This window comes from Schistocerca cancellata, chromosome 3 (genome assembly GCF_023864275.1).
Source record: "Schistocerca cancellata isolate TAMUIC-IGC-003103 chromosome 3, iqSchCanc2.1, whole genome shotgun sequence".
NCBI lineage: Eukaryota > Metazoa > Arthropoda > Insecta > Orthoptera > Acrididae > Schistocerca > Schistocerca cancellata.
Window position 1 is genome coordinate 156693984 of NC_064628.1, and position 14266 is coordinate 156708249.

The 14266-nt window shown below is 44.7% G+C and overlaps 1 protein-coding gene across 1 annotated transcript in view; it reads left to right on the plus strand.

Annotated features, from left to right (window-relative positions):
• The first annotated feature begins 413 nt into the window (after window positions 1–413).
• Window positions 414–14266, plus strand: part of LOC126176175 (transcription factor Sox-10-like) — a 268165-nt gene continuing 254312 nt past the window's right edge. The window contains exon 1 of the mRNA XM_049923316.1: window positions 414–1227. Coding sequence (XP_049779273.1) covers window positions 1016–1227 — 212 coding nt within the window. The 5' untranslated portion in view covers window positions 414–1015. The remainder of the gene's footprint in view (window positions 1228–14266) is intronic.

A 14266-nucleotide genomic window follows, 5' to 3' on the forward strand; every position in this document is an offset into this window, starting at 1 on the left:
CCTCAGTCTATTTATTGTGCATCCTCGTGCGAGCCAGGAGCGTAGAAACTGCTGTATTAATTTAACGAGCGCGGATGCATCGGCGTTCGAGGAGAAGGCAATCGGGTGAGAACGGGCCCGCTCGCCGGCGGCGGAGCGGACCAATGAGGGCGCGAGGGAGGGGCGCTTCGCCCCGCCCACCGGCCGGCCGGCCGCCAACGAGGCGCGCCGCCGCTCGTCGTGTTCGCTTTTCCTCCCTAGTGGTGAGCTCCCTTTCCAGATCGTTACACGAGACACATCTCCGCCGCCAGCGATCCCGCGCGGAGCCAATTTCCGCCGTCTTTGCCTCCCACTAGCGCCTCGAATCCCCCACCACCGCACCCCTATGTAAAGCGGGCCGCCGGCCGAACAAGGGCGCATTCTTCATATCGCCGGCGCCGGGGGCGGCTGGTGCACTCGGTGGGAGACGCCTTTTGTCGCGCGCTGTCGTTTTTGCGGCCCCGGGCTCTCTGCCGGCGCGCGACCGGCTATTAGCTGGCAGTCAGTCGGCCACCTGTTGTCTGCACGGGCGGTGTGCCGCCAGCCCACGGGCGTGTGACGGCCGAGTGTGTACCTACCTAATACAGCGGTCGGGACTTGATAAAAGTGAGTGTAGTGGGCACCCAAAAGGCATTTGCGAACGCCCAAATAAACAATAATTGCATCTATACCGTTACGATTGTCATTTTCTGGGGAAGTACTTTTGGGACACGCTTCTACATCGAAGAACGTTAAAGTAATGGACACGTTTACGTTGCCATCTGGTTTTATGCGCTGGTGGAGTTAGGTCGTACTTGTAGACATAGATACTGATCAAGTACTGGCTGTTCCAACGAGTTTTTTCCCATCGTATACTCTCGAGAAACGAGATTCAGTGCACCGGTGCGCGTATCTAACATGAATACGCGTCTTCAATAGTTGTGAGGAAGGAGTAGTACTGGTTACGAGTCCCGGTTCCGGTGATCCGAGTAGCAAAGCGCTGGACGCGGGCCCAGCGATGCTGCCCACGAGCGGGGAGAAGCCGCTGCTGAAGATCACGGCGAGCGCGGCGGCGTCGGTGGCGGCGGCGGCCGTCGCGGAGATGGACCGCGGCCGCGGCTGCAGCCAGCTGCCCGCGCCCGACACCAGCCACGCCACCAGGGGCATCGACAGCGCCGTCGCCAAGGTGCTGCAGGGCTACGACTGGTCCCTCGTGCCCATCGCCAACAAGTAAGTCCGCCGCTCTAGCCTCTCCCTCCTTCCGAGCTCCACGAATGCATTCCGCAAGCCGTCTGACTCGGTACACCTGTCATCCAAAGTATTGGTGCATAAGGTCGTAGCGTTTTTGTTTTCCGTGTTGGTATTCCTATTGCTATACATACCGGGTGATCAAAAAGTCAGTATAAATTTGAAAACTTAATAAACCACGGAAAAATGTAGATAGAGAGATAAAAATTGACACACATGCTTGGAATGACATGGGGTTTTATTAGAACAAAAAAAAGTTCACAAAGTGTCCGACAGATGGCGTTGGACCGAAAAACTGCTACCGTGACGGGTGAGAGGTACGCCAATATGTTACACAATCGCATCATCCCCAGCCTAGCTGATAAACACCTTCTGCAACGTACGATGTTTATGCACCCCATAATGCTAGACGCGTGAAAAATCTCTTGCGTGCGTCGTTTGGTAATGTTCGTGTGCTCAGCCGCCACTTTCGTCATGCTTGGCCTCCCAGGTCCCCAGACCTCAGTCCGTGCGATTATTGGCTTTGGGGTTACCCGAAGTCGCAAGTGTATCGTGATCGACCGACATCTCTAGGGATGCTGAAAGACAACATCCGACGCCAATGCCTCACCATAACTCCGGACATGCTTTACAGTGCTGTTCACAACATTATTCCTCGACTACAGCTATTGTTGAGGAATGATGGTGGACATATTGGGCATTTCCTGTAAAGAACATCATCTTTGCTTTTTCTTACTTTGTTACGCTAATTATTGCTATTCTGATCAGATGAAGCGCGATCTGTCGGACATCTTTTGAACTTTTGTATTTTTTTTGGTTCTAAGAAAACCCCATGTCATTCCAAGCATGTGTGTCAATTTGTACCTCACTATCTACATTATTCCGTGATTTAGTCAGTTTTCAAATTTATACTGACTTTTTGATCACCCGGTAGATTTACAACTTCTCATTTCTTATTTATAGTTCACTGCTGCTATCTGAGTTTACATATTGTCACTTTGTCAGTTGGAGATTGTGAGTGGAGCTGTGGACGCTAGAAAATGGAGTGCCATGTGCAGAAATTGGAACATTTCCGACATACTCTTCTGTTTGAGTTCAGTAGAGGGGTGACAGCAGCAGAGAAAACCCAGAAACATTTGCACCGTGTATGGGGGTAATGCTTTTGGACAGAGCACGGCAAGAAACTTGTTCTCTCTTTTTAATGAGAATCGTTTTGACATTAGCGCCTCTCCACGTTCAGGAAGACCTTCACGATTTGGTGATGATTATTTAAACCCATCAACACACAGTGATGCACGTTACTATTCCACCAACGTGCGACATTTGCATGCAATGGTGATGGCTCAAAAATCAGATGTATGACTATCGCACGGTCTAAGCCAAAATCACAAGAATCAGCTGTTGGTCATATCTGAATCTCTGCTTGTTCGTCATCCGTTCGTTCGTGAAAAACAGCGACAATTGCTATCCTGTGCCATTACTGGTGACGAGAAATTGTGTCTTTATGCTAACCCAAGTTAAAGAAGCGAATGGTCGAGCCCAAACAATGGAGCAACACCCCGTACAAAGAACTTCGCGCACCTCAAAGATTATTTTCCACGTCTGGGACAGCGACGGTGTGGCGTACTACGAATTGCATTCCCGGGGTGTAACCGTCATTACTGACATTTATGGTCGACAACTGAGAAGCGTTGCAGACGAAATCGAACGACAACGACCAAGAAGACTATTCCTCGATAAAATCCTCCTGCATTCATCTAGACTGACAGAAAACGCTACACAGAAGTTGCACCCACCTTATTCACCTGATCTTGCGCCCTCAAATTTTCAGTTTTGCCACTCTCTATCGAACAGCCTTCATGGAACGTCCTTTTCGTATGAAAATCGGTTCCGTAATGGCTCGACGAGTTCTTCAGCTCAGAAACATGTGATTTCTATAATCGCGGAATCGGAAAGTTACCCCAGCGTCGGCAGGCTGTTGTAAATAGGGAAGGAGAATATGTTACTGATCATAAAGTCTCTATTATGTGTATCTCTTGTAAACTCTTCGAACTTATGCACCAACATAATACGATCGTATGGGGTAACGATCGCAATTTGTTACTGGATTGAGGACTTCTTGATAAGGAGAATATAGCACATTATCGCGGATGGAGACCCATCGACAGATGTAGAAGTAACTTCAGGTGTGTCATAGGAATGTTTGTTGGGATCCCACACCTACATCCACATCTGCATGGTGTCCCACGTAAAATGGTCAGTGTTCATGGATTTGACAAGTTCAATCAAAAGTCTGGTACACATGGGCTCTAAAATGCATAAGTTAAGGCCTACGAGGAGCGAAGATTAACAAGTGATAATAGCTCTTAATATATGCACTTCCGAGCCCATGATTACTGGACAAACCTGCCGCTGTGACCGAGCGGTTCTAGGCGCTTCAGTCCGGAACCGTGCTGCTGCTGCGGTCTCAGGTTCGATGTCCTCAGGTTAGTTAGGTTTAAGTAGTTCTCAGTCCAGGGGACTGATGACGTCACATGTTAGGTCCTATAGTGCTTAGAGCCATTTGATTACTAGACACTTTCTTCTTCTTTCAATCCATAAAAATATGGAAAGCAGAGGAGCTTACAGTATATGTGTTCACATAGCTCTTTAACTATGCATATTAGAACCCATGTTTACTACAGTTTTCTATTTCGAATGACAGTTCCTGTCATATCCTTGAATACTGATCATTTTTTCTGCGACTCACTGTGTACTCGGAGAGCAACGTTTCGGTGTGTAGCGAATGGTACTGTGTGTACCACTGCCGTTCCCCGCTTTTCATGTTTAGTTTGCGGGAAGAATCACTGCTGCTAACTTTTCATGTGAGCTCGCATCTTATATTCATGGACGTTTCACGAAAAGTGTATGTTTTTGTTGTGGTCTTCAGTCGTGAGACTGGTTTGATGCAGCTCTCCATGCTACTCTATCCTGTGCAAGCTTCTTCATCTCCCAGTACCTACTGCAACCTACATCCTTCTGAATCTCCTACGTGTATTCATCTCTTGTTCTCCCTCTACGATTTTTACCCTCCACGCTGCCCTCCAATACTAAATTGGTGATCTCTTGATGCCTCAACACATGTCCTACCAACCGATCCCTTCTTCTAGTCAAGTTGTGCCACAAACTTCTCTTCTCCCCAATCCTATTCAATATTTCCTCATTAGTTATGTGATCTACCCATCTAATCTTCAGCATTCTTCTGTAGCACCACATTTCAAAAGTTTCTATTCTCTTCTTGTCCAAACTATTTATCGTCCATGTTTCACTTCCATACATGGCTACACTCCATACCAATACTTTCAGAAATGTATAGGAGGAAGCAATATATTGGTTGACTCTTCTAGTAACGTACGTTCTAATAATTTTAATAGTAAGTCACAGCACGATGAGTAACACCTCTCCTGCAGAGGTTAGCATCTGCGTGATGCTTTACTGCTTACTAAATCAACCTGTAATGAAACGCACTGCTCTTCTTTGGATCTTTTCTACCTCATAGCTGGTACGGATTCCAGACCGACGAACAATATTCAACAATTGGTGCGAGGATGCTTCGCTTCCTCCTTTGTCGATAGACAAGATTTCCACCAGTTCCTTCCAAGAAATCTGTCTGGCATCTGCCTTGTCTGTGATTAGCTTTGTGTGGTCATTTATCGCTACGTACGCATACTCCTAGATATTTTATGGAAGAGTCTGCTTCCAGTGATTGTCCTACAATGCGTCTCTTCATGTTGTATATTGATGATCTTGCAGACAATATTAATCATAACCTTAGGACCTCCGCAGATGCTGCAGTATCTGTAATAAAGTACAGTTTAATAAAAGCTGCATAAATATTCTGTTACATCTTGGCAAGATATCCAAGTGCAGCAAAGACTGGTAATTTGCTTGAAATGTTCAGACATTTAAAATTGTGCAATTCCAAACACGAACAGAATGTAGTATTCTATGACTACAGTATGAAAGAGACATTTGAAACAGGTCGTATGGATACCTGGGATGTGCACATGTGAAACTGAACAAATACGATGGGGCAGTCATAGGTAAAGTAAAAAGTTTTCGATGACGTTGATCCACTGTCATGCAATACTTTTTAAAAGAGTAAATCACCATTTTTCTGTGTATTATTAAATTTATCATTTGCACTACCCAGATTTTGGCTTTTATGCCACTATCAACTACAATGCCAAAAGTTGTTAGACCAGTATTAAGTTATATAAGTTAATTCAGTCGAAAGCAAGTAAACAAAGCTCATACATGTCTTTAAGATGCAGCTGTTAAAGACTGTAGACTCTAGAGGACATAGTAAATATGGAAACTTTCTGGAAAGTGAAAACTGTGTGTCGGACAGGGACTCGAATCTAGGGCCCTTGTCTTTCGTAGGCAAGTGCTATACTCCACTGCACAGTGAAAATTCATTCCGGAAGCAATCCTCCATATGTACTACGTCTTGTAGAGTCCACATTCTTTGACAGTTACATCTGAAAGACATGTGTTAGCCTTGGTTACCTGCCTTAACAGATGCGACTTAATAATGATCTAACAACATTTAGCATTGTACCAGATAATGACATAAAAACCGAAGTCTGGATAGTACAAACGATAAATATAATTATATACTGTCAAATGGCGGTTTACTCTTTTAAAATAGGTAAAACAGTTGGTTTATTGGTAGAATACTAGCACCATGCAATCAGTCTACAAAGGAGACTGCTTACAAAACACTTTAACTGCCCGTATGGGACCCAAACCAAACAGGACTCACATGGGATATAAAACGTACACAAAGCAGGCAGCACAAATAGTCACAAGTTTGTTTGGGCCATAGGAGAGCTCAAGGAGATGCTGAAAAAAAAGAAAAGAAACTGAATTGGCAAACGCTGTAGATAGACGCAAACTATCCCGAGAAACTCCCCGGCACTTCAATCTGTGTGTCGAACCTGGGACCCTCGTCTCGCCGGCAAGTGCTATACTCTGCTAGAGAGTGAAAATTCATTCCGGAAACAAGCCTCCATGCTGTGGCTAAGCCATGACTCCGTAATATCCTTTCTTCTAGGAGTGCTAGTCCCACAGGTATCGCAGAACTTCTATGAAGTTTGGAAGGTAGAAGATGAGGTACTGGAGGAAGTACAGCTGCGAAGCCGGGTCGTGAGTCTTGCTTGGATAGGTAAGTCGGTAGAGCACCTTCCCACAAAAGGCAAGGGACTCGGGTTCGAGTCCCAGCCCGGCACGCAGTTTTAAACTGGCAGGAAGTTTCAACAGCGAACACTGCGCTGCAGAGTGAAAACTCGTTCTTGAAACTGCCCCAAAAAAGCCTGCTTACCGAGCTTCTGGAAACAGCTTTAAGTGAGGAATCTAGAAATATAGTACACCCACCCACATACTTTTACATCACGACCACAAAGATAAAAATAATTACAGCATGTGCAGCGGCGTTTCATCAGATATCGCGCTCCGTTTGTCAATGTAACGGGTAGAAGCACTACCACCTAGTACTTCAAGACGTACCCTCCGTCATGCACTTGACAGTGGTCTGCAGAATGTAGATGTAGGAAAAAGGAGCTAACAGCAATCCAGAAGTGCCGCATCTACATTTACACTCCGCAGACCGCACTGCGCTTCATGGCACAGGGTAGCGGGAAACGACAGTTTTTGCAGGAAAAGCATTTGCACGTTCCGAAGCCAAAACGCTCATGTTTAATATCCAACTGGGCCGAGGACTTTTTGTTATGCCAGTTATCGCCGCGGCAGCAGTAGGGATGCAAGCAAAGAAGCGTCGGGTGTTGTTACCTCGTTGTTGAGCGGAAGGATTAATATATCAGTAGGAGAACATATGGCTGAAGTCCAAAATAACAAATTATGGCTGGTGAAGCCCGTAGTTTTGCCACAGTGAACATCGTTCCAGTCACACAGTTGGAGAGCAGCGATTTAACGCGACAGAGAATGGGGCAATGTTCGCTTACACAAAGGCTCTTCCTTCGCCGTGAGGACCCACCCGAGGCCTACGAGAAAGACAGGCCGCGGCGCGTACGTCACGAATGTAGTCCTGCGCTCGCTAGTTCGCTCAATTCAGCAGATAAACTACGTTTCCACACCTGTTAAGTCGTAACTAGGCGTGTCTGTACAAACGAAAACGGAATCTTCTACTGGAATCCGCTATTATGGAATCTTACTGTTATTAGTCCTATAATGATGGGAAGTCCATGGGCCTACTTATAATTTGTTGCGGCTGTACTGGCGTACAATAAAATAAAATCGTGTTGAAATGATTATCAGTTGCTTAAGGCACCACTTCCAGCATGTAATGAGTACTGTAAAGCAGAAGAGACTAAATGCTATAAACAAGCCATTATAACATTTATATCGAGTATTGGTCTAAAATTAAATTTTCCGGTGGTATTGTTAATCAGCAAGACTTCATAATAGCAGATTCCAGCGGAAGATGCAATTCTCGTTAGTACGTACTCGCCCAGCTGCGAGCTAACAGGTTTAGAAACGCATTTTGTCTGCTGAGCTGAGCGAGCGAGAGAATTCAGGACTACCTTCGTGACGTACGCGCCGCGGCCTGTCTTTCTCGTGGGCCTCGGGACCCACCTGTGTGATGCGCTTGTGGTGTGACACTGCCGTGCACCACATTTTACTTAATGCTGCATTTTATATTCTGACATGAGGGGAGCAGGTTCTTTTGGTTTGTCCGCTGCATTAAGTAACCGCGAGACAAGTGTGGGCAATGTTTTTAAGATTTTGTGTAAGGTTAGGACTTCTGGCCCAATTATTGGGCATTAACGTGTTTTAGGCTGGCTAGTTGATCCTTTCTTGGTGCATGTTCATTTCTCACTCAATATACGTTTTTGAATTCAGACTCAGCTTTTTATTCAAACGCGTTTTACATTCACATTTAGAACTGTTAAGCAACATTTACTTCTTCTCTCTGTGGGTGCCTCTTTCCCTGTTTTTATTAGTGTCCGACCAGTCTCATGTATAAGAGGATTACTTTTAGCACATATTTTTAGTTATTTCTTCTTTTGTGTAGTATTTATCTCATGACTAAACTATAGTTCGAATTAAGCTTGAGGAAAGGACACGGAAGTGCATTTTCATGACGGCATTGTACCACATATACTGATATACTTTGCGAGGAAAGAAAAAAACCAGAAATTTAACGTAGTTTTTTTGCAAGTCGGAAACAGCCTACATCTACAACTTACTTAAGAACTTCAGTACATTATTGGTACTATACAGCGTTGCAGGATACACACATTTACATAAACAGTATATTTACAGGCTAACATTTAAATTTGATAAGCAGATCGAAGCACGCGGCATCACTTCATGCATAGCGTGGGCAGTTCTCAACAGAATGTTTCATTGCCTGTCGCTCCGCGCCACAACCATACGAAGCAGTGTAACAATAACACCACTTCTTTATGATGTGACCACATCTCCCTTGGCCGTTCAGATGCAGTTGAGTCTCGACCATTCGCGAAGGGGAAGACTGCACCTGCAACTTTCATCTTTGGACTTTCAAGTAGGTATGTGTGCTGGATGTTCATTTCATTGTTATGTCCATTTCTTGGTGACGTCTGAAACATTTCTGACCGTAGACTGACCCAAACTCTGCAATCGTCCATACACTTTTATGAAATACCCTTCGGCAGCTTGCTCTAATCGTCAGCTTTGTGGAAGAGAATGAGGAGGAGATTAGAGTTTATAACGTACTGTCGACAACGAGGTCATTAGAAACGGGGCACAAGCTCAGATTAGGGAAGGTTGGGAAAGGAAATCGGCTGTGCGTTTTCCAAGGAGCTATGCCGGCTTTTGCACGAAGCGATTTAGGGAAATCAGGAAAAACCTAGATCAGGATGGCCGGACGCAGGTTAAACCGTCGTCCTCCCGAATGCGAGTCCAGTGAGCTAGCCACTGCGCCACCTCCCTCGGTCAGGTTTGAGCGTCAAGATGTTGTTATCCACCGCAGACTTTTCTATGTATGGTCGTACTGGAGGTGATGTACACGTTCCTTGTCCGATCTAACAATGTGATCAACGAATTTCTGTCAAAGCGCTTCCTGTCGGTTCCACCTCACAATAAAAAAGTGAATTATGTAGAAAACGCCAAGTCACTTTTAGAAAACCCCGAAGTTATTATAACTTCAAATCGTAATTTTCTGTTTAGAAAATGGATACAGTCTCTTTCGTTATTCACTTTAGATAATAAGAACCACTAACTGATGAATCCTTTTTCCTAATGTGTCATGTGAACTTGAATATTAAAAGCTTGTCCTCACAATTACCATGTGGGGCGAATGAAGAAATCATAAATTCCTGTCACAGTCTAATTCGTTTGCATGCTAGTAAGTGCTCCAACATAGCCTTCCCATAGCTTCCACAGTCGTACTACACTGCCGCGGAGGCGTGCCTTCTCTTTCAGACTGTGGCCACACCTACGACAGTAATCTTGGGGTAGCACCGCTGCCATGACGTATGCATGTCGCGCTTTCGAATGCCCAATCAGACCTGACACTAGGTTTTTAAAGTGGCGAGCTGTGAACGTTGGAAGTTGTTTGACGTCTACCTGTTGTCTTCTTGCCTTTGTTCTTGGACGTCTTATTTTTCTGCGTTTCTCTGTGTAGTTTCCGACATAATGGCGCTGCGAACACATCAGAATGTTTTTTCTACTACAATAGCGCATAAAATCCAACTTGTGGTGCGTGACAGCAGCGACATTTGACAAATTACATTCTTGTTGACTCCGATGATCCTACTAATGTTTGTTTCCGTCGAATAAACTATCTGAAAACGATCATCACGTAATTATAAGGGGTGATCCAAAAACTTCCGTTTGCAGGCCCTACAGTCCAGAATCGGTACGCCAATCAACCACAATCGCCGTGATCACTGAGGCAATCATGCCATCGACACACCAGGCGAAAACATTCTGTTGGCACCCACCTATATAGGGAGAAATGATCATCATGATAAAATAAGAGAAATCAGGGCTCGCACAGAAAAATTTAAGTGCTCGATTTTCCCGTGCGTCGTTCGAGAGTGGAACGGTAGAGAGATAGCTAGAAGGTGGCTCATTGAACCCTCTGCCAGGCACTTTATTGTGAATAGCAGAGTAATCTCGTAGATGTAGATGTAGAAGATATCCGTTTGGTAAAACACCGTGTCCTCCTGCGGGAAGAGTAGCTGGCTGTTGCACAGCAGCCTCCGAAAGGAATCGTCTATCCTTTTTTGGGATCGAAGACGTGAGCTCAAGACTATAGGGCGGATGCTTGAGAGTCTCCACTTGAGTTGACTTAACTTCTGCGTTACGACGTTTGCGATAGGGGGACGTTCGTTATTGTGAAGCACCCGCGCCCCTTTGTCGCAGTTTTCATTCGAAAATGGTGGTTTCCGACAGACATGCTGCCCCATACACATTTTTCATTCTTCGATGTCCACCGGTGTTTGTGCTTCGGCAGCCAAGGAAAGAACAACAGCACGTAAATGCTATTAGGGTGCATTTGGTAATTACGTCACCATAGCTCACGGTTCTGCATGTACCGCACGCATGTAGGAAAGACACGAATACCACACCAATCCCCTGCTTACATGTCGGTGCTTATATACCCTCGTCGGAGTCGCCCTTCGTTGCATATACGTAGTAGCAACACCCTCAAATGGAAACTTTTTGATCGTCCTTTACATTTCATCCATTTTGCTCAGCAACTTATAATCACTGAAACAGACATTCTTTCTCCTAGAAAGAGTAGCTAAAGTATTATTCTGACTGTGTCTATGGGAGAGTCGTGCAGTATCGACCGATTTAAGTTTTTTTAACTTTACTGTGTAAATGTGGTGGTTAATGGGAGTGTTACTATGATCTACGAATAACACGGGGTAATGACTTTTATGTTTATTCATAGTACTTAATTACATCGAAAGTAAAAGACCTAACATTACAAGGCTTGTAGAAAGGGTCTTCCAAAAATGGTTCAAATGGCTCTGAGCATTATGGGACTTAATTTCTGAGGTCATGAGTCCCCTAGAACTTAGAACTACTTAAACCTAACTAACCTTAGGACATCACACCAATCCATGCCCGAGGCAGGATTCGAACCTGCGACCGTAGTGGTCGCGCGATGCTAGACTGTAGCGCCTAGAACCTCTCGGTCACCTCGGCCGGCTGGGTCTTGCAGTAAGGACCATTGTGTTTCTGTGATAATATCGGTTTTCATTGATACGCTGCACTGATACTTATTGAATAATAATAATACACAAAATCAAGGGAACTTGTTACTATTTCAGCTCAGTTCGCCAATGTTTACCTCAGTTTGACAGATATCGCGAACAAAGTACAAAATATTCCCCTGATCGACACAGCCATCACGTTCCCTGCCTCTACACTTGGTACGCAGCACCCAGTCGTCTTCAGACGACTCCAGTCACATAATGCTCGATTCAGTCTCTCTTGTTGACCCATTATTTCCTGTAAATTTCGGTTTTCTCCGCAGCTTTATAATTAGCTTTTCATGACCACCCTTCGCTCGTTTATTTCATTTTGGAACATCCGACTTAAGTTCAGCTTTCGTCAGCTCTCTTTTAGACTTCATTATTTCTGTTTTTAATCTCGTCTTTTCGGTGGCGATCTTTTTCTTTTCTAATTGTTGAAAACGGTCAGCTGGCTCCATCGTGGTCATTTTGCTAGATGTAAATCTGCTCACAGCCATGTTCAAACACTCTTCTTTAGATTTTTCTCTTAGGTTTCCTCATTTTCCGCCATTTCAATCTGAAAAGAAGTAAGAAGAAGGAAATGTAATTTAAAAAGTGAAATTACTTCTGGCCGACACTGAAAGACAATCGGGTGGCCAGTACTGTACGACAGACACGCAGTAAGATCAACTCATATTGTACGTCGTTTTATAGAAATTATCATGAAACATGTGTTAGATGTCATTCCTTACGTGACATAGGTATCCGAAATATAGCAACGGAATTAATCACTTACCTTAAAAACGGCTACCACAGGGCTCAAAATATCTTCTGCGTCGTACCAGCATCGCCACCAAGCATTCGGAGCAGATGAAGGACTGCGGAGAGGAACAAGATATCCGACTACAGTGCACAAGGATATACAAGATTGCTTCTGATTATTGTACACTTCCGACATTAGGAAGCGAAAAGGGAAATCAGAGTAGTGGCCAGTTGGCCGGTACTGCAAGTCATCCGATACTGCACGAATATACCCAACGTTTATGTTGGCGATCCTGTGAAATCCAGCTGGCTGGATGACCATCTGATCTATCTGGTGCACACTGTATTATTGGTTGCATTATCGCTTGTGACAGGCACAGTGCCTATTGCCAGCACTGCGTTGAAGGTAGTATGTACTACATAGTTGAGTGGATGAAGGCATCTAGAGCCAGCTGACTTACCTCACATGAGCCCTCTGCCCCCTCCCTTCCGGGCGCTAGTGCTGAGAAACTGCTGTCTGTACGTCTTCATAGCACACTTTTGCACCTATGGTTATCGGTTTGGTCTACGTGCCATGTGCGAATGGGAGGTCTATTGGTAAACTTGGAGGGATACTGGGATGAATATTTTCATATGACACTGTTATTACCAGATATCTTACTGTCAGGTTAATAGACTGCTCGCATTTTTTCGGCTAGTGAAGACTGCCAACAGTAGACTACAAACTGAGTATACGGACCTTAATGCCACATTCCTCTTCATTTAAGTCCATACCTATATGATTACTCTCTGATTCGTACATCAACACTTGGCAGAGGGTGTATCATACCACTTTAGTGAACTCTTCAGTGCAGGCTCCGACTTTCTCCTGAATAACAGACAGGCAAAGATTTGTTAGCGTTCCGAGGCGAATATTGTTGATTGAAAATTTGTGAAACACTTCACCGCAATGAAAAACGCCTTTGTTTCGATGACTGCTGTAATCCCAACTCACTGTCAGATCCGTTACACTGTTTCCCCTATTTCGTGGTAACTGAACTGCGATTCTTCCACCTCTCAGATATCACGCCTAAGTCATTTCGTACTTCGTTTTGATTTTCTGCTGATTACACAAAACAGTAAACGACGACATAACCTGCAAACAATCTGAAAAGGCTGCGCAGATTGTCTCGTAAATCATTAACGTTAATAAAAGAACATGATATAGTCTACCACACTTCGGCAACACCAGGAAAAATAAGAAATATTAAGATTTAACGTTCCATAGAAGACGAGGGCATTAGAGAAAGAGCACTTAGCCGTAAATGGGGATGAATTCGGCCCAACATCCGCCTTAAGCGATTTAGAAAAATCAGGGGTAACCTCGATCTGGATACTAGTACCCGGATTTGAATCGCTGTTCTCTTGGATACGAGTCCATTGGCTTACGACAGCGCCCCACTCACTGTAGGAACGCCGCACGCAACGTCTGTCTCTCCAGATTAGTTCCCCTCAGTTACGACGTAGTATGACCTTTCTGAAATGAGATCACGATGCAGTCGCATAGCTGAGACGATATTCCATAGCTGCGCAATTTGATTAACAGCCGCTTGTGAGCACTGGTGTGGAAACGACTTGAAATCCTCTGCCGATAGCACTCAGTGTAAATAAAGAGCCACTTGGGTTTCGGATGACCGATACTTTCTGAATCTCTGACTGTTATATGTTAATAGATCGTATTTTTGTGAACACAGCTTAAAGGTATGATTTCCGAAAGCTACTAAAAATCGGTGTTAGTGAAATGGGTCTATAATTCTGCCCGTTGCTTCTACTTCCTATTTTTGCTTACTGGTCTGAGCTGTGCGAGTTTCTAGTCTTTAGGTACGGATGCATTGTCGACAGCTAAAAGACGATTGCTAAAAGTGGAGCTATTTTGTTAGTTTTGTCCGAAAGGTGCCCAGCGATATAAACTGTACGAGCGCATTCAGCGCTTGGCATTCCCAAGGGGATCTAATTGTAAATTACTCTAGAACGCAGTTGTCACCTAC